The sequence below is a fragment of the Corvus cornix genome, chromosome 2 (assembly GCF_000738735.6).
Source record: "Corvus cornix cornix isolate S_Up_H32 chromosome 2, ASM73873v5, whole genome shotgun sequence".
NCBI classification, from domain to species: domain Eukaryota; kingdom Metazoa; phylum Chordata; class Aves; order Passeriformes; family Corvidae; genus Corvus; species Corvus cornix.
Genome location: NC_046333.1, coordinates 58,879,244 through 58,900,478, shown reverse-complemented (window position 1 = coordinate 58,900,478; position 21,235 = coordinate 58,879,244). Strand labels below are relative to the sequence as shown.

The window sequence follows — 21,235 nt, the reverse complement described above, 5'->3', positions numbered from 1 at the left end:
TATCGCACATAGTTTAAGAGGTGATCAAAATACTTTATTCAAAAATATATTTTTCCATGTATTTTTTACATTTTCAGTTACAATTAAGTAAATTGTTAAACTAGAAAGAAACATTATCTTTTTAGATTTATTTGAGATTCCTCTTGCCTTCTCTTGTCTATGGAAGCTATTTAAAAGTTCCAGACATTTCATCAAGTATCACTTAAAGAATATAAGGACAATGAGAAGATTGTCAGTATTACAAGGATTAAAATCAGCCCCTCGAGACAGGAAATTTAACTGAAAACTATAATTTCCTTCCAAGTCCAGGTTATGCATCTTCAAAAGTAGTTTGGGGGTAACATTCAGTAACAGTATTAGACTATGCTTTTGAAACAATTATTTTAAAATTTCAGTTGAAAAGATCTTGTAGGTAGGCTCAGAATCAGTAAATCATTCACGAACAAACTTTCAGAAGGGACAAAGTGTAGAGACAGTACACAATTTTGATGTTCTAATTAAAAAGAAAAGTTATAATCAGTTTGTTTGTATCTACTTAATAATTTTCAGTTTCTCTGAAAAAAAAAATTCAAAATGCCTGCTCTCCTGAAATCTGAATTTTATCAAGCTTCCCTATAAAACAGGCATACTTATTCATTATTCCTACTTAAAAGTCAACCACCGCTTTGGATTTGCTAGGAGTATTTTATCAATTTTATCTTGGGATATGCCTCTAATTAGCATTTTAGGAACTATATTTTTAAAGATATGTGAATATCCATGACCTCCATATTTCATCAACCTGTTCTTGGTGTGCATATCATGAGCCATCAGAATTCTGTCTTCATAGCCTTCATCAATCAGCATACGAATCCTGCAAAAGTTAAAAGCATCCCTGTCAGTGAAAGTTCTCACTGCAACAGCACAGAACACACTAGGATTTACATTTCTTATGTTACTGTACTGCTGGACTGTATTATAACAGAAAATACTTAGGTGCTCAGAGGACATACTCCTTACATTTACCTGAAATTAAAATGCATTTTTTATCGCATGAAAAATCCTCCACCTCTGAAAACACACCACCACACATATCAAAACAGAGAAGAAAAATTCTTTCCTTTTGGCACATGACTTTGCATTTCCAGACCCATTAAGTCCACAGAGGAATTCAAGAACTTCAGCATCACCACACACGGAACACAGGTTTTATATACATGAGTAAATAATAATTTCCTACATAAATTCCTTCTCAGCAGGTTACTTCTTACTACTGTCACAAAGCTGGTCCCACTACATTTGCTAATGACCAGACTCTGTGTATGACAGGTCTTTAAGGAGCCTGGCTCAATTACATATATACTTCCATATCTTCAGTTAAATCACATTTGCAAAGCAGATTAATAAAAACTTGCAGTTGCCAGTATCATACTCTATATAGATGGTTATCATCCAAACACATTTCAAAGATGTTCATTAAAGAAGATAAGTAAGACTGGCGTGGCACAGCACTAGTACACGCCAGGAAATAAGAACTAATATGGCAGCGCAGCTAAAAAGCCTTGGCAAAATGACAAGTCAGATTGGAAAAAGAAGTAATCCTTCTGGTCACACCCTTGTAGCAGGACTGCTACAAGTCCTTCGGTTCCATGTTTCACTCAGGTAGCCTTAATCCTTTGATCAGCTAATTTTTTAGCATTTATAATATGTGGATGTCTACACTCCTGTCTTGCATGACTGTTAAGCTTCCCAGTAAGCTTCAGTTTAGTTTAGCAGGGGATTGCAGCATTGAAGTGGCAGGGTTTGACAGACCAGCCCTGGAAAGTGCTCATTCCTCATGAAGGCCTCCAATTCCATCACTTGCCAGCACTGTGAAATTCCAATTCTTACCTTCCCGACAATGCTTTGATCAGCAAGAAAACAAAAACTAGCCTTGCAAGTAACCGCACTGTATCTGAAAGCCCTTACTGACAGTTTTTATTAACTAGTTACAAGGGGATACATGTAGCAGGATCTAATCAACACAGGCAGCAGAAAGAAGGCAAATAGGACAGAATTTAGTAAAATGTTGCAGTCTCTCAAAGCCCACCATACACTGTGCCATACAGTGCACAACACTACATAAACCATAGTGTTACAACATCACAAGGATCTCCTCCAGATATCTTCGAAAGTATTTCTGAAATACAGAGAGACCACAAGCCAATCAGAAAGTACGAGCAATGGCACTGGAGGAACTAAGTTCCTTGCCAACCAAACATATTCTTAGAAACACCTCCTTTAATATTGACGTAATGTCATGGGTTGGGGAGGCATACAATCCCTTCCATTCTGTATCCATTGCTCCTTTTTGCTCATTCCTGTAAATTTAGTTAGTACCTGCTTCTGATTCCAAACTGCCCCAGAACAAAAGTCACTGTTTTGCTTGCATTGGCAGTAGACTGCAGCCAAACTGCTGAAGTACACACAGACAGCTAAACTGTGTCAAGTAGGTATGTTATGACTACAGAAGTTTATGTTTTGAACAGAAAAGATGTGAACAAATATTTTCCATTCAGTATTTTCATTTAGAGGTCAATTTGATTTCTACCTCTGTGGTACTGTTTCATGAAACAAAACCCTAAGGAGATTGCCCCAACCATCCTACGTCCACTGTGGGTGCATCAATATCCATTTAATGGCACTTATAACTCAAATGCACATACTCACACTGTGCAATGAGAAGACAAACTTTTCACCTTTTCTTCTTATGAACAGCCTGCTGCAAGAAATACTCAGACACTAGAGTATTTCAGGAGAGACAATGGTGGTTGAGCAAGTATCATGGATAGAATGAACACTCTGCCACGGTTGAACATGCACTCGTTAACTAAGGCCTAGTCCAGTCCTCTCTATATACTCCCCAGTGCTTCTGTAGATGCTGACCTTCCATGGCACAGGAGAGGGCAGGAGGCACAGCAGAGAAAGCAACTTTACTCATTCTAAATGCGAAAACTGTGGATTTCTTGCATCAGTTTAAAATACTGACTGCAAGACTGAGAGCACTGTTAAGAGAAACAATCTCTAGTGCGAAGAGCAGCAGCAAATGCTTGGCAGTGAGTGGAATAACCACAGCACCTTCGTAGGAGAGAACAGTTTGAAAATAGATCAGTTTCAAGATTAATCTGACAATGAGGGGGAGGGAAGCTATGTCTGAAATGTAAGGGAAAGCTAGAAGTTACTTCATTAGTGATCAGCAATCATAAAATCCTTCTCATCAAGGAGAATGAAAGAACTGTTTGTGACTCTGGAAGAAAAAAAGATACAGGCAGGATGGCACCCCCCTCTCAGACACCTGCCACTTCACTGCTCACAAACACTGTGGACAAACAGCACGGCAGCATCACACCTCCAGATGGAGTGGAAGGAGTGAGGTGTCCATTCCCAGCTGATCCTACCTTCTCTCAGACAGTTTTTACACAGAATGTATCTCCTTGGCAAAACTTTGTGTTAGCACAACAGATTTGCAGTGCAGCTGAGCTGAGACTGCAGGTGCTGATGAGAAGCAGGGAAGAGGTATCCTGCCAGTGGGGCCAATATTTTCACATTGTGAGTGAGTGTGAGGAGCATGGGAGATCTGAGGAGACAGGAATCCCATCCTTCAAAAGAGAGAAAGGACAAAAGGACAGGGGGAGGAAAGGTGATAAAGTGCTTGGAAGAAAATAGGCAGTTTTTCAAGACGAAAGCACAGAATCAAATCCATCCAAAACACCAGTGAGTTTTGCTGGGATAGTACACTAGTGAGGAGATGTAACAGGCTCAGATGATGTTTAGTAGCAGCACTAGGTTTCCAGTACTGTGTTTCAAACAGAAGTACTTAATCCTATCACATACACAGTATTTCCAGCCTTTTCCTTTTTACAGACTGTATAAATTCAGTAAATGATAAAATTCAACCAGATTAACATGGAATTAGGACAGAGAATGAAGTTTAAAAAGCTCTTGATCTTCTTCTCAAGTAACTTCCTACAACACTGGGATTCTGCACCTTCCTCTCAGAAGAAATGATACATGCTGCTCTAAAGGTGTGACAGCAGCAGGGGAAAATGGCATTATTTTAGTATGATAGAAGACAATTTTGAACAGCAAGCAGAATCGCTCTGTGACTGCCTTAAAACAAGTACCAATAGTATTTCTTTGTCAGTGGTCACGCTATAGCTAAAACTGCATGGGAGCAGATACCTTGCAATTCTTTCATTGTCGCTCGGCATGTCAATATCCGGATGGAACTGGTAATGAAGGAATTCTGTACCAAATAGGTCATACTCTAAGTAGCATCCAAGTTTAGCAAATTCGAGAAGTTCCTTTGTATCAAATATGGTCCTGCAGAACATAAATAACACAGAGTCAGCACTGTAACAGGAATAAAACTTCTTATGGTACGAGAACAGGTGTCTTGTGACCTCCTATTTGCAAGGAAAAAACCCAATAATCTAAGATTTAATTCACCCATTTGAAAAACAGGACTCCTGTTTGACACATGCAACTTAAGATGATACACAGCATTGTCTTTCTTACATTCATTTGGGATTTCATGCATTAAAAAACCAGAACAAAACCAACTCTTTCCCCAGGAAATAATGAAAGCCTCTATGATAACCTTTAAACAGAAACAGGAAAGTTACTTACTTTTGATATCATTAACCCTCTCAACAGACAACCTAACAAGGAAGGACATTTAAGGAGGAGGTTAATTCATAGTGACATAAAAAAAAAAAAAAAAAAAAAAAGACAATGGATTACTTACACAAGACAGATTTACTTTCCCAAAAGAGTTACAGGAGACAGCTTCATCCAGGGCTTGTTTCATCCATCACACACCGGTAATATACAATTTCGTCTTTAGTTTCTATTTTGTACAGTGATGTTTCTGGATTGCCATTAGAACAGCAATATATCATTGTTTGCACTGGGATCTGGCCAGAACACCTTAAGAAAATGTCCTCACCAAAATATGTAATGGCACTGTGAGTATCTGGGACATGGGCTTTGCAGCAGATTTGAGAAGTGAAGGAACAAAGCTTCTAACACCTCTCACTCATTTGGAAAATAATGGCAACAGAAATAACAGCTTTCTGGAATATTTTGGGTTTTCTTTGAACCATTTTTACCAAGTGTATAAGCTGTCCAAAGGAAAACAAAAACACTCAAATGATCTGATTTTATCTTTACAGCTGCTACAATTTTTTTTTTTTTAAGAAGAAACCAAGTTTCCACAAGAGCAGCACAGTTACCAAAAGGGCAGTAGTTTGCTGGGGTTTATTATTGCAGATGTTGATGTCACAAAGCAGTTTTACCTTATACAATTACATCACAGTCTGTTGCTATGGAAATGACTGATGTCACAATTTCAATATTATGACTTAACAACAGATCAAGTAGGAGGAACAGATGGGTATAGAGAGAGAAAACCCATGTTCAAACAAGCCTGCCATCAGCAGGAGTCTAAGACTTGCCAACTGTAATTAATAAAAAATGTTATTTTAAAATAAATGTTACAGTTTACAGAGACAGAACATATCACCAAGTGAGTTTTCAAAGTGCAGAGCAAAAGAACAGATTATTTTAGATCCAGCCCGGCTCAGTTCACAGGGAGACAATCACCAAGAGTATTCAATGCTGTGCAGGTGGCAAAAACACCCAACAATCTAGTTCAAAATCACAGACAGAACAATTTCTTTTTAAAACTACTGTTAGTGTCATGCTTTTGGGTGTTCTATCCCAACGAAGAGCCGGAGAACTTAGTTTTGTCAGCCATGGGGTCCACTGTGATCCACAAAGATGTAGCAACAGCAGCAGTTCCCAGTACAAATTGCTGATCTCTGACCTGGAATTGAGTGTTTGTGCAACACTGTCCCTGAACAGCCATGAGCTCATGGAAAAGGAGGGGGGTGAATGGTGAAGCATCCTGTAATGTGGACCTCAGCCATAAATACCACAGGGACAGACACCCCAAATTCATAACAGTTGCTCTGAGTCTTCTGACAAAAGTTAATCAAGTGAACCAAGATGTTGATGTCCTTTACAAACTTAACGCTGAACAAATGGCTAAAGCCAAGGCTCAAGAGCTTTTGCTCCCTGCCTTTTAGTACACCATAGTTCCACTATGGATACGTGCTACCTTTTGTTCTAAGGTGCTAAATTGCAAGACATGGTAGCCAGCATTTTAGTTTTATCATTTCATTGTAAATCCACTGTAAAACTACCATTCTATGTCAAATACAGACATGAAATATGGAGCTATATACAAATTTATCTCACATTTAAGGGACTGGGATGCTCCCACGTGGATTTTTCTTACTGGAGGAGACTTAAAATGTTAAATGCACATTGCAAAGCCAAACTTCACAGTAGTTTATGTTATAGCAAGTGCCAACCTGAATGTGTGAAAGTAATGATAGAAAGAGATATAAGGAAATGTCATATTGTGCATCAGCGGCTGTTACTGAAACCGCATCTCTGTTTTCCTACTTATATTGCTCAGTTTCTATCAATTAATTACTTAATTCAACAATTTACAACAATGTACAAGAGGCGAAAAACCATAATTGTATGTTTATGTTGTACCAAAATGGCTACATAAGTACTGATACCTGCAGCTTGCTCAGTCCTCTTTCATAAAAAGATTTAAGTAACCACTTTTTCTTCAAAAAGGGGTGAAAAATACAGCTATAGATACAGTGGAATACAGGTAAATATGAAAAGGAATTAATTTATAAATACTCAAATATAATTTCATGGCATGAATTTTATGCTCCTAAAATCCTCAAGTAAAACAAGGAGCTCTGTGTGAATATCAAACACCTGTAGCTCGATTTGCAAGCTCTTAGAGCCTGTAGCCATGAGAAATTTGGAGCACAGTGCTGTTGCCTGCACTGCATTCACACTGAGGGCAAACAATCCAATTTCTGAGAATCATATGACCACAAATAGTCTCCATTATTCAGCAACTGGCCAAACTAATCAATGCCTGGACATATTCCAGCTCACCATGAGCAACACAAGGTCATACAAAACTGATTTGGTAATAGAGGCTGTATTTCTAAGCTGGGGACAGAAAAGCATCCCAATTTCTCTCCATGCCTCATGTGGAGCTCCTGGCTTTTGTTCTTGAGGAAACTAAAAGTTAACTATCTGGTCTATGTATGAACTATCCAAAACCCAACTATTTTCTTTTTAAGCAATATTTCCTCTGTCTGGTAGTAGAACATTAAAAATCTGCCTTTTGCTTTGATCCAGACTCCAGCCAAATCAAGGAAATCTCCATTAGCTTCTGTGAGATTTCGGTAAGGCCATTAAGAGTGACTCAGTGTTCAAAAGCTCTGGAAGCCCAGCAACTTCCCAACCAATTTAGTGAGAGCTGCTCAATGTCCAGTGCTTTGTAAATACAGGGATTTGTGCAGGGATCCAAATTCATGGAATTCCCATCTTTTAAATGTGTCTACAGTTGTTCCTAACCCCTCACCTAAGCTTTCAAAGCCAGCATTTAAAATACCAAAATCTTTATCAATGTGAATCTAAAAGCTGATCCTGACTGAATTGCTGAAGGATGATCAGGCTCTACATAAGCACTTATCTTTAAGTCAGTAAACTTGAGGATAATAATCTATGCCAACTTTTTCCAGCATAGTTTTGCAAAATCCCAGTGAGTTGTGTGGAAGCACAGCAGAATAGTCTCCTTACCTGTCGAGGTGAGACATGACTGTCTTTGAAGCATCAGCCCCAGCTTCCTGCAGAATGCGGATAATCTGGAAAGGTGAGTCGCTGTTCCTGCCAGGATGGATGATAACAGGGCACCCAAGCTGGGACTGAGCCTGTGCTGTTGCCTGAAGCACTCTGTGTTCACTTGGAGTCAAAGGCCAGGAGCAACCTATTTCTCCCACCACACCACACTTGATATTAGTCCCATCTGCTCCTTTGAGTACCTCATCAACAATAATCCCTGCCAGCTAGAGAACAGTAAAATGAGATTTTTGGTTATTAATACTATTTGTGTTAAATAACATCAGATTTGGCCTATGGACACTGGGCTAGTTATACTCCCAAGGTCTTTCAGAATTTATTTAATTAACAGCTGCGTGTGTGAAAACACTGCAGTTAAAATCTGGTTTCTGTCAACTAATGTTATGCCAGCCATTCACCAAGACCAAAATACACACAGAAGCAAATCAGTTTAACAGTATCCACTCACACATTTGTCCAGGTTTGCCAAGAAAGCTGGTCTACACGTAATTTGAACTCTGATTTAGGCAGAGATTAAATTTTCTTTAAAAAAAAAAAAGGTTAGTTTATTCCAAAACCTTTGCCTTGCACTCCTGAATTGGCTCCAGACACAACTCAATGTAATTTTTTGCAAAACAAGGGAGCAGAGAATAAGGAAACTTTGTCATTCAGATAGGAAAGGGAGAAACTCTGGCGAGCATCCTGAAGAGATAAGTTTAAGGCAAAACCTGCCTATGGCAATGCCAATGTAAAACAACAGGAGCTCTGCTGACTTCAGAACTACAAAAACAAAGCTCATTTGACAAATTCACAGGATCAAAATTAGCCTGCTTTAGAACATCCATTAACAAAAATATCAGAATCTCTTACTAAAACTAGTTTGCCATGAAAGCTTTCGTTTTTCTTTCCTGGAATAGGCCATATATCTTAAGCATACATTCAGAACTGAGAGCACAAAACGGCACTGATGATAGCCTACCTTCTAAGTGCTGAGTACAGGAAATCTGTGGGTCTCCCATCAGCCCACCAAACACAGAAGGGAAACTTTTGCCTTGGAAATCTATTTGTATCTATTCTATTTGTATCTATTTGTATTTCAAGCAATGGAAGAACACTTAGGAAAAGCAGTACTGTAGTGTAGTTTGGGCCTGCTTGGGTCCAGTTTTGCTGGCAGCACTGCTCAAGTTTTGACCACTGATTTTTAAAATTAGTTTGACTCATTTGTAAACGGCGACAGACTAAAAAAAAAATTTCTCAGCTCTATTCATACACATTCACAGCCTCCTACCTTGGAGAGTTCCATTCCCTCTTCTCCTTATCACCACATTTTCTTAATAAAAGATGAATATTTATTATTATAGGAGTATCTGGAGACCTCAGTTATTATTAACACATTATCTTAGTCACCGTACAAACAGCCTGATGTAGACTATGCCCTGAAAAGCCTGGACAAATGATAGAGAGCTATAACACACAGCCTGAGCAGAGCAGTAATTTACAACTGTCCTATAAATATTGCAATTATTTATGATTTTTACAAGAATGCTGGGTAAACTCACTGGGAAGCAATTAGCCAGAAAAAGTGACAAAAGAGGTAGCCAGGATAAAATCCTTCCTTAAAAAATACTAAAAAACTCAAGATAATTGGTGGTGTACCACATGTCCACATATGAAATACTGTATTTTCCTCTTACTGTTGCATTATAACAAACCCCTCAGAGAAAACGGAGCTTAAGAACTGGAAATTCTGACAGATAACCTAAGCGCATGCAAGCAGTGCTGCTCCAGCTATTACACACGAGCAGTAATGCTGATCCTGTTTTCTACACCGAGAACCTCTTTATTTCATCTATTTTACTGGAACCTCTCTCCAACTTTGGCTTACCCAGAGATAATTCACAGGACAGAGACACTGAAGCAATGGTTAAGACTTACCTGCTCCACTGTCATGGCCTGTGTTTGAGAAGAATGAGTGGAATCCACGTAAAACCCAGCACCAGCAATAATATGAACTCCAGTTTCTTCAGCAAGTTTCTTCAAAGTATTCACATCCCGGCCAATTCCTGTAGTTGTGTTTTCCACAATCGTCCCACCACCTGCTGCTTTAAAATGCAGCAGCTCCTCCCTCACAGCATCTGTTTCCTGATACAAAAGAAGGTTTTCTTTATGGCTGTAGGGATTTTGCTTAATCCAAAACAAGTTCTTCATCTCAATGGGCCCATTAGACAAAGGCTCTTGGCCTGGAGAAGGTGGACAAAAGCAGCTGCTGTAGTTCATTGTCAAGTGTTCGTGAGTTAATGTGTAGCCAAGACAGTCTGGCTCCACAGGGCCCAAGACAGTCTGCACTTTTCCACTCAAGGAAGGCATTTTTCTTTAACAAAGGGGGAAAAAAATCAGATCCTAAAGGAGTCTGGGAAAGAAGAAGAAAGGAAACAAAAACATTTCAGAAAGAGCAGTGCTTTCTCAGGCAGTTTCTGAAATCTCTTGCACATGTACCTACACACTGTGTGTGTTCACTGGGATGTTCCCAAAAGCTGTTTGCAGCAGGGTGGTCAATATGAAAAACAAGGCATTTATTTTAACCAACTGTACTTGTATCAGTACTCCAGTAACATAAACACATCATATTTCAGTACCTGGAAATTGCAATCATTTATTGTGCTGCAGTCAGTATCACATTAAGATAAATGTTTCCTATTTAATAACAACCACTGTATGTTCATTTAGGATTCTTTGCTCTTCAGCAGCTGTCAAATTTTGTCAGCTTCAGCCACCAGATGAACACACTTGGCACCAAGCCTGAATATTCCTTACTGGTATGTTCAGTTTATCTGTGGCCTCCAAGACTCAATGTCCCCCTCGCATGCCGAGGAAGCTGTCTGTGTTTGGGCACCTTGTCTGCCCCCCTCTAAGTGGAAGGCAGGAGTAGGGGTGATAATCTGCTCCTCTGGCTACAGCAGGACTCAGGTTCTCCTGACAGCTGCGCTCTGGAGGTCTGGAACAGCCCAGGACCACTCCTCTAAGGCTGACAACAGTTGCCAAAGATACAGCACAGCCCACAAACAGCAGTGGAGAAGCCAAAGTGCTTCACTGGCCAAGTATTTTACCAGCGAAGAACAGACCTTAATCTAACAATTTATATACAGCTCAGCATCTCAGACACTTTTTAATTCATCTTTAACACAAATGAAACAATGTTACTTCTCAAAACTTCAAATGAGCAGTGACAAAGACAAACACTGAGGTTACAGTCTGCAACTGGTTCATGTTGAAGACCCTGTGCCAGTTTGGCCTGACTCACTGCAGGTTAGAATTAACTGCAGCTCTCCCCATTGGGATTTTAATTTTTTTCCCTTTGGTAGTGGGGGTAGTCCTGACTAACCAGTTCATGTTAGATCTCCCTGATGCTAGTCACAAAGGCTTGAGGATATATAGTTAAAATCCCTACACAACCAAAATCATCAGTTATGAAACAAAATACATGTTTAATCATGTCCAGAGGAAAGGACTAACTAGAGCATGCATTATTGATTAAAGAGAGAAAGGTCTTTCCCATTTTTGCCTCCCTTTTAGTGAATAATGTCATAAACATGGGTTTGTTACTGGTAAAGCCCTCAGAGGACATCTTCCTTTTAACTGCTAAGGTTAATCTACCAGGATGACAGAAAAACTGAAATCTGAAGGGCACTGAACTCTACATATCAAAGGGCACAGGAACATCAAGATCTCTTTGGGGATACTTTGATCTCATGAGAAGCAGTCACTGTCAGAGCATCAATGCACAAAAGTGACCCAGCCCCCAGAAAAGGCAGCTATTGCCTCCCTGGTGAAGTCCATAGTGCTGGGGCTCACTGTAATAAGAAGAGTTGGCCATCCGTAAAAAAGAGAAATGACTGACTGACTATGTTTACTTGCCTTGTATACAAGTAGACTTAGGAAGAACTGTTCTTTTAGGAATTTCTTTCCTGAACTAGCACGTTAACTTGTCTGAGAAGGTAGAAGAATAATTACTCTCATAGAACAGACTGAATCAGCTGGCTATTAATCAGCTGGCTGATTAATAGAACAATTTATTTTTCTTCCAAACAAATTAAGAAGTGCATGATTTCAGAAAATATTATTCTTGAGCAAATAATTCAAAGCAAAATACCTGTCTTAGTCAGAAACTGCTCCTAGCTGCAATTCAATTAAGCAGTCGTTAATTCCATCCTTGAAGAAGGCTGGTGCTCTATATAGAGCAACCCACTATTTCGGAGAAAGTTCAGTGATCTGAGTCATTCTTATATGCACAGCAAAGCAACTGACATAATTCTAAGCATTACCTTTGCTTTATTTTTTTACCTTTTTTTTTTTTTTAAATGTTAAGTATCTATGCTCTGGCATTCAGTAAAACCCTGACAGCAAAGAGTGATAACTACCCTCTGCATTGGATTCACACTTCTCTTTCCCCATGTTTACTGACAATTTTCCAATCCATTTATTAAGTTAGCAAACCAAACCTATGTACAATTAAATATACAAGTATTTAATTTCTTTTGATAAAGCTTGACACAAATCAATTACAGTCTGTTTCCTTAACAATCTTACACTTCAGCCGCTTAGTTATTTAATACTGCAGTTACTCAAAAAGGCCACTCTAATCAACTGTGAATTTTTGCTTGCTTTCAGATTATCACTTTGAAGAAAAGTTGATTACCCTCAATTAATCTGGCCTGCCCATTGCGAAGACCCAATGGCTGCTCATGTGAGATCTGAGGCTGCTGTCTTGTGATTTGTAACGGCAGGAAACATCTAAAATTACCGTGCCAGGTTTCTCTTGTAGCAGACACAACCTGTTGATTTTTAAACTCTAGATTTCAGATTATAGCTCACATACAGAATTTACAGAACCTTTTGACTGAGGCCAAGGATTTTTATAAATATAAGAAGCATCACAAGAAATGGAAACTGACACAAAGAGCATTTAAAGTAGGCCTAATTTTATCTTCATGAAAAATATATTAATGCCTGTTCCAGCTTACTAACACAGTTTTAGAAACCCACCACTCTTAATAAAAGAATTATAAAATATAAAGACAGTCAGTAATCTGTGACTGGAATTATTTTTGAAACCACTATCCTGATATCTTCCCTACTGTCATTCACATAAACAGCCTACTCTGATTATGCTATGATACGTTATTCCTAATAAGATTCACTTGATGGAATCAGAATTTAATTAAGTATTTTTAAAACAGAATTTAGGTGCAAATAGCTTTTAAATGGAAGAAGGATTCATATTTAATTTAAGTATGCATATGTTACTACAGAAATCAACGTTTGTGTGTTTTTCTTGTGACTTGCATGCCACGTTTTACACAGAACTTTCTTCTGAAAAAGTTGCTTCTTTCATACACCAAGAACTGCATTCATACCACCCCATTTAGCCATTTAAATGATGTATGTCTACTACAGAACAATCATCTAGACCATTTTCATAGTGGAGATGGAAGAACGTTATCTATAGGCAATTCATCCAGCTTATTTTGGATGCTTGTAATAGGACAGGACAAGTCACTTTCTGTAATGTTATCCTCCTTCCATGGACTAAGGAGCAAGCCAAGAAACCATCCAGGACAAGACAAATATATTTCAGATGGTTCTACATAAGACATCTGAATTACATTTCCTTAATCTCAACCCAGTCTGAGGTTAGGGGGAAAGGTGCTGATTCCTATAACAGAAGATAAACAGGTAGGTTCATATCTGGCAATAACAGCTATTTTGGTTTTGAAAATCACTAATTTATGTGGTAGTATTGCCAAGGAGCTCCTGCACAGACCAAGACTTCTCAGCTCTGGGCGCTGTATAAAGAGAGAAATAAATTATATTTCCTGAAAATTACAAATTCAGACAAAAATGAGAAAATTACTTCAAGATATAACTAAAACTTGTATTATTACACAACAACCTTGAAACAATACCTTAACATTTTTGTAATAAACGCTGGACAAATCTTTGTAACCACCAATTGCATGGTGCATAAAATACAACTCTCACCATCAGCCAACTACCAAATCCTGGTGAAGGTTTATATACCTCTTCCTAGAGGTATTGGTAAGAGAAAAGAGACTTGCTACTGAAAAGGTCATGGTGCTGCTTTCCTGACTCTGATAAAAACTCCACTGAGTTCAATAGATGTTTTGCCTGAATACTGATGACAAGATTTATGTTTCCACTTTTCCCATCTGAAACTTGTGCTTCAGTCATTGTGTCATTTTAATGGCCTTGTAATGGGAAGTCCCCCTAGGTTTGGATTAGTTGCTTCCTACAGTAATCTCATATTGCTGAAACATTATAATCACATAAACACAGTTTCCACATGCTAATTTTGCATTTGTTTTGATTCGGTAAGCACATTTTAATGGCATTACCACAGATTCTCTGTAGACTGCTGTGGGAATCATTTCATTGCTGTTACATTACAATGTGAGATTAGAGCAACATTAAATCCAGATTGCTGTGACATAAAATTTACCAAAAAAAGCAAAAAGAACGGCTCAATAGGTATTAACTGTATCCAGAAAAAGTTAAACACAGCTGCCATTTAGAAAAAAGGGCTGCCCTGGCTGCATCAAGAGCATTTTAAGTGGGTCTTTCCTTTACAACCATGCAGTCCTGGGAAATGTGACATAGCACAGGCTCACTATATACTTACAGATGGAGGAAATGTTTTGAGCATTCAATTCTAGTTTGAGCAACCCCTACAGAGCATGGAAAAGCCACTAATTAGAAATATATGAGACACCTGTAGGAAATTACTATTAGTTAGTCTATGCTGTGTTATCTCGCCATTCCCCACATGTAAACATTTTGTGACAAGGGAGAAAGTTAGCAAGACAAAGGAAGAGGAGAGGCAGATGTAAGAGAACATATGTAGACTATGTCAGGAAGAATTTTAAAAATTAACTTCTTTTTCTCTTTCCCCATGTTTCTGCCAATCCTGTAGAGGTTTACAGAGTGGAAGGAACTCAATACTGCCTGCTCAATACTCCCCATTCTTCCTCTTCCCCACCAGACAAGCAAGCTTTCTAACTTCTCCAACAGATGGATGCCAGATCTACTTTACCTTCTTCAAAAGTATATTCACGAGTGGTAATTACAGTGCAAACACACCTGAAACCCAGCACTCCCTTGGACACAGATTTCAGCAAGCATGGCTTTTTTGCTCATGCATGTTGTCAGGCAAGCACAGCTAGAGGGACTGTGGAGCAGAGCTTGTCACAGCTGGGTGGCTGAGGGCAGCAGGACAGAACTTGCATTTGCTCCAGGATAGATGCTGACTCACCTGTCACTTAGCCCAGCAATTCCCTGTGCGCCAGTCTCCACAAAGTTCTCCAAAGCCTGTGACACTGTAGTCCTGCACAGGCACACTCACACCATCACCAGTTTGTGTTACATGAGAGAACAATGCATCTTATATGGCTTTTGGGTTATTCTGCCCAAGAAACAGAATTTGAAAATGAGTGGAAGTACTGAAAAAATTGAGGTTTCTGGACAAACTTCTGTCTCTTCTGTAGAAATGGCAGATATGCTGCTCTGAAGGTGACAGATTATTTTCATTAAAAGTAATAAACGTTCTTCCCTGTCTTCAGAACTGACAACGGTCAGAAGTGACACTGGTCTTTTTCCTCTCCCAAAATGGAGCTACAAGATTACCATGATTTTCTGAACTTCAAGCTAACTCAAAGCTTTGTGTCCTAAGGAACAATGTCACATGGCAGATTTTTCATGCCTTGAATAAAGCTCTTATGAGAGAGGAGTAAGAAGAGAGGTGCCCCTCTCCTACACAAACTCCTGCCTAACCCCACAGGAGCATATGCTGCAGCTCTTCCCTTAGTGGGGCACCTTCACTTTCACACCTTTGGATGGCTGTATCTTCATGCAGCATGCATACAGTCCTCATCATTTTGGATGTGTAAGCTCTCAACTGGGTAGAAATTGGCCAACAGATTCAAAACCTAGAGAACTCTTGGGGGGGAGTATTTAAAAAGCATCATCTACTCTACCTGGCCACATTTTTCCACGAAACACACTATTCTGGAAATACTCAGAATAGCGGGTTAATGTTGTGGCCTTCAGTAACCTACTTCTGGTCCACAAACCATTCAGAAACGTATTTCCTTAAGAAGCCAAGCTAAAAGAAATGCTACATATTGCTTTTTACTAAATTTTCTATATATGGTTTGAACAAACAAAAAGCCTTTACACTACAGAAGTGACAAGGAATACTAAAACTAAGACTTTATATAAGGTTACAGTATGTGCTATGAAAAAAAAATTACAAGAGCTTTAACCAAGCCTTATATCATCCAACTGTGATAAAGAAAAGTCCCATCAAAATATGCAGGTACACACACTCCACAGCAGCTACATTGCTTGAGTGGCACTGTGAATGTTCTACAACCCAAAAGCAAAGTCACTTAAATTTTAGGAGAAATGTAAACACTAGTACACATACGGGAAAGGCCAATATATTGAGCCCCTGCCCTCCGAACCTCTGAAAGGCACACTCTGATAGGGAGCTGGGTAAGCGAGAAGCAAAGCTTTTAAATGTTCACCTGAAAGGTAAGAAAAAATTCTTACAGCGGCTTCCCTCTGTGGCTCAGCTTGTGGCAGACAGACCTTCAGGCTTTGCAAGGCTTGAGGATCACATTCTGGCTCCAGCCAGGCTTTGAGCCAGGCATCTCTAAAGCAGATTGCTTCCTCACAGTCAAACTGCCACACCAGAACAAGCGCAGTACTGGTCTTGCAGGGTGCACAAACCTTTGGGATCAAAGCAAGCACGCGTGATTTGCCCCAAGAAGCAGAGTCTAAGTCACTCTGCATATAGAACTTTGCACATTTTTTTTTTAATTTGGTTAAAGTTTAGCTGTTGTGACCAGAATGCTCAGACTTCTATTTTACCTTATTTCTGTGCAGATAACAGTCTCAAAATCTAGGCTTCTCTGAGCAAAGTCACATTGAAGTTTCTCTTCCTCAGAGAGATCTGAGACCAGCATACCCCTAAGTGTTTTTTCATTAACATCTCCTTTAGAAGAACTTCAGGGATTTTTCATTCTGGGCAGCTTCCAAAATTACTCCTGATAAAAGGTCAGATAAAAATTCTCCTCCAGGGTCAAACATTACATTAATTATATTTTACATGCACACATAGTGTTTTTAGGCCAAAAATCAGAACTGAAGTCACATTATGCTATATGCAAATATGGGCTAAGTCCTGCATGTTAATACATACATTCATGTTCTTAAGACTTAATGGAATCACATTTGCTTCTCATGGGTTCTAGGGCACAAATACATACTCTCTTGCTAGGACAACAAGATGTAGGAAAAAAAGTCTCCTTTTCAGGAATGCATATCCAGCCTTTATTCCCTCTAAATTTCAAATTTGAAACAAGCATACATCTAACTCTACCCTTTGCTGTTATTCTCATTGACTTTTACTGGTTTTCTCTCTACTTAAGGTCACACACATATTTTCATATGAGCTTAAACACTGCAGTAAGCATTCTGGGTGGAGCATTATCACTCACTTGTACAGTCTTACACAGCCACACCAAATCACTCTATGATCTTTACATGCAGAAATGCACTATACAAATCTAAGCAATGGATGAGTGATGTGCATTACTACTTCTTGATCAAGACTGAACATTACTATCAAGAAAAATTCAGATGAATGAACCCCAACATCAGCTTTGCCACAGAACACACCAGTCACTGATCCACTGAGACCTGTAAAGCCATGCATGGTGGAAAAGAGCACAGGGATTGGGTTTAATGTCTCATTAAATATTACACACTGCAGCAACTGAAATAAGCACAGGCTTCCAGAAAACCACCTTCTTTACTAGGGAGTGATGAGCTTAGATGTACAGAACTAAATTCAGTGTCCCACTACTGCAAACAACTGTATCACAAAATTTGCAACCAATCTGAAGACCTAATGGGAAAAAAATACCTGGAGAAAAGCCTTTGGACTGTGGCTTTGTGTCAGGAAATGGAAGCTGTATGCCCTTCTCAAAATCCACTTCTGCTCTAAAGAAACAAGGCCACACAAGAAAAGTTAATGTGAGACAAGTGAAAGCTCAAAGCTGATGGGTGTAATTCAAGGAGTATCTTTTACCTTAGAGAACGCCTTTACAGAGTCTGCATGCTTTGTCAGCGGTCAGAGTCAATGACCTCTTGCTTATACAACTCCTGTTGTTTTAAAGTTCTTACCCCCACCTGGGAATAACAGTGGAATGCTAGGAACGACCAACACACACAAGCTGATAAAATTGTCAGGTCTCCTACATAACCTTCTGCTTCCTTTCCAGGTATTGCTGAATCCTCAGTCTTAACCAGAACTGGACAGAGAACCCTGCCACTGTTTTGCCTTTTTGTATTTCTGAAAGAAGATACAAACTCAGTATTTTTGTCCTGAAAACTATTAATTATTTTCAAAAAAAACCCCTTGCTACCCAGTCTAAAGTGAACAACAAAGAACAAAGTCCACCAATAAAGCTTACAGAACACCAGAGTTCAAGCATTAAAACCAGTGGAAGATTTCCAGACCCATGGAAAATGACCCATCTGCCAAAAGGTACACAAATCACATCTAAAAAAAAGAGGTAAATTCCTTTCACTTGATCACTAATCCTCACTGTAGCAACTCTGGACAGGGAAAAGACAACTGTGGGATAAAACAATTCTCCTTTCACATTTTGAGGAAAGAAGTGAGATCCCAGAAGAGCAGAAAAAGGGAGTAACTCAGCAGGTAACATACCATTCTTTGGTCCTCCCTCCTCCACAAAAGTTACGTCAATAAAAACCCTGTGGCTTTTGCTACATGAAAGTAGGGTTTCAGAATATCTTTGAGAAGAGTGATTCTACATGTTTCTGAGATCCAAGTAAAAAACTGTGATTTTCCTAAAGCTGTCATCTAAGAGATGATGGTGGTGGTGGCGGCCTTTCTTCATACTTCCTTTTTATCTGAGTAGTTAAGTACTTGTGAAACATATCCCAGCTATTGTTAGGATAAAATGCTTTTCTTGGATTATTACCAACATACATATTACTATCAGACCAAACACATGGCCACTGCTTAGAAAATTCTGAGGAAGCTTTTTAATTTGTGACCAGAAAAATGACATTAAAGCAGGAAACCTGCTTCACCCTACCAGTTTTGAGAAGATGTAATTTCTTCTTGGAACTAGAGGGATGGGATACTCCCTTTCCCTTCCAACACAGCTGGCAATCCAGTTCTCCAGAAATGCAGAAAATGTTAAGAAGTTCAAAACTGCTCTGAATCAAACCAGGGACTTCAACCTTAGGTTTCCACAGTCTACATGGATCTCTAATCCTCCCCATACCAGACAGGTGGCCAGTCTGATGCAAGCAGAAGTCTCACTGTTTTCATGAGCCTTAAGAAGTCTTGGTTTCATCTAACAAAAAAATGAATTTGTTCAGTATTTCAAGTCCTGAAAGACAGGAAAAACATTTTAGATCTACATCAAGTGAAATAAGGAAAAAAATTCACAGAATGTTCAGAGGAATAGTCCTTTAATAAACACAGAACTCACTGGTGCCATATGCTTCACTGTATACTGATTTTTATGTGTGAGAAGCAAGCTGATGGCTCCCTAACCACAGAGGGAAGCTGTGACACTTGTTCCTGCTGCACCATGCATTAATTTAATAAGTTAGCACTGGTCACCTACATGAAGTATAATTAAGCATCTGAATGCCATTGTTGCCACCTTTGATTATAACTATGAAAATGAATGTGATGATGGTGACAGGATGGCAAATATTATGTCTGGTAAATTCCAAACATGAGAGGCATTCATAATAATAAATGACACTTACGTAGTCTTTCATAAAACAATCCCAAAGTACCTGACAAAATGATACAAAACTACCTATTAGAAGCATCACTTCACCCATCACTGAAACACAGCCTGCAGCAGAAAGAAGGCAACAACCTTTAAACACTACAGAACGTATTATGACAGAGGATGTTGAATAATGTATCCAGTGTAAAACAGAAGGGAATGCCAGACAAGTAAAACAAAATTTCCCAAATGTGACCTCGAGCTAAAAATTTGTTTCATTCAAGAACTGTCACAAGCCTCTAGCATACAGAAGACACCACCCTTAACAACAGACACCTGAAAAAAAGGATTACGGTTACAGGTATCTTAGAGATCATACATACATCACCAACCGGACCTGTGTGCTTCAACTTGCGACCAAACTAACCACAACACAAGACCTGCTGCAGAGGAGTTGCCAAAACCCAAGGCCACTGCCCAGCAGTGACTGCTACCGTGCACACCTGGCAGGGGGAGCTGGACCTCCCTCGCTCAATTCAGCCTTCCCCTCCGCAGCTCACCAAGCTGGTGCCAGGGGAGTAGGGAGCCTGCTGCATCTGTGTCTTGGAAAGGGCAGCACGCCTCAGGCCACGGAGAACATGCATGGTGTAGGAACCCCAACAGGGCACACAGGCAAGTCTGGAGCTTTGCTGCTGAGCCTTGACAAGCCTGAACAACTCTGGAAGCATCTTGCAGAGGGCTGCTAGTGCTTCCAGATGGAGAGGCAGCCGAAGGCAGGCTCTGAAGGTCCCAGTTTTGGATTGAGGCATTTGTTCCTTCACAGAGACACCCTCGGGAACTGTCGGGAGAGGAGTACTAGAGAGGACGTAGTTCCAATATTTAACTTGTTATGGCTGTACAAATATTAAATACCAGCACTAATAATAGCAGCGTAGCTGCACTCACACAGTGAAGCCGCCTAAGCTCGAGGCTTATTCTGCTGATAACTATCATCTGGTGTTGTAAAACGCTTTTGCAGAGCTGCTCGTCCCCTCGCACTTCAGACGTGCCGCGGGGCTCCCCGCAGGAGGCCTGCCTGACCCAGCACCGCCGTCCCGGCCACCTCTGCCCCTCGTCCCGCAGCCGCTCCGCAGCCGGGGCTGTACCGGGTGGGCCGGGCCGCGCCGCAGCCCTGACCCGCGGCCCGAGCCCCGGCACAGCCCTGCGCTCCCCGCCCGCCCCAGTCCGGAGCGCCGCCGGCCGCTTCCCGCTCTCCCGCCTCCGGCCTTCCCGGGCCAGCAGCGCAGCGGGCGCAAGCCGCTCTCGCCCCTCAACTCGGGCCAAGTTTCCCGGCCCGGGCACCTTGTCGGGCCGAGGGCATCAAGGGCGAGCCAAGGGCATCAAGGGGGAGCCCGGCATGGCTCTGGGCCGCGGGAGGTCGCGGAGCAGCTCCGCAGACGTTCCCCGGGTCCCGGGCGCTCACCCCGCGGGCCGGACCCTCCGCCAGCAGCACCGCACCCCGCAGGCCCCTGGCGGGCAAAGAGCCGCGACCGCCCCGAGTGGGGCGGGACTTCCCGGGGACGGGAGCGAGTGGTGGAGCAGGCTGGGGCGGTGGGGCCTGCGGAGTCCGGGGTGTCGGACGCTCCGGAGGGCGGGAG

The 21,235-nt window shown here is 40.6% G+C and overlaps 1 protein-coding gene across 13 annotated transcripts; it reads right to left on the bottom strand.

Moving 5' to 3' along the window:
• Positions 1-12: 12 nt before the first annotated feature.
• PTER (phosphotriesterase related) lies at positions 13-21,159 on the bottom strand. 13 transcript variants are annotated; one of them, XM_039548471.1, is made up of 7 exons: positions 21,061-21,133; positions 17,744-17,820; positions 16,366-16,545; positions 9,676-10,150; positions 7,702-7,967; positions 4,201-4,341; positions 13-853 (listed from the first exon to the last, which is right to left on the bottom strand). In XM_039548471.1, exons 4-7 carry the CDS (start codon positions 10,105-10,107, stop codon positions 643-645), a joined length of 1,050 nt encoding a protein of 349 aa, XP_039404405.1. In that variant the 5' UTR covers positions 10,108-10,150; positions 16,366-16,545; positions 17,744-17,820; positions 21,061-21,133; the 3' UTR covers positions 13-642. The 13 variants fall into 13 exon arrangements, with proteins under 13 accessions (XP_039404405.1, XP_039404402.1, XP_039404398.1 ...); XM_039548468.1 differs by lacking the exon at positions 21,061-21,133 and adding an exon at positions 20,544-21,054; XM_039548464.1 differs by lacking the exon at positions 21,061-21,133 and adding an exon at positions 15,068-15,217 and having other exon boundaries at positions 17,744-20,536.
• Between the last annotated feature and the right edge of the window lie 76 nt (positions 21,160-21,235).

Excerpts from the sequence above, each read along its gene's own strand:
- PTER (XM_039548469.1), bottom strand. The coding sequence starts at position 10,107 with ATGCCTTCCTTGAGTGGAAAAGTGCAGACTGTCTTGGGCCCTGTGGAG. Across the intron at positions 4,342-7,701 it reads GTCATGTCTCACCTCGACAG|GACCATATTTGATACAAAGG; the intron begins GTAAGGAGACTA and ends TATGTTCTGCAG. Across the intron at positions 854-4,200 it reads GACAATGAAAGAATTGCAAG|GATTCGTATGCTGATTGATG; the intron begins GTATCTGCTCCC and ends TAACTTTTGCAG.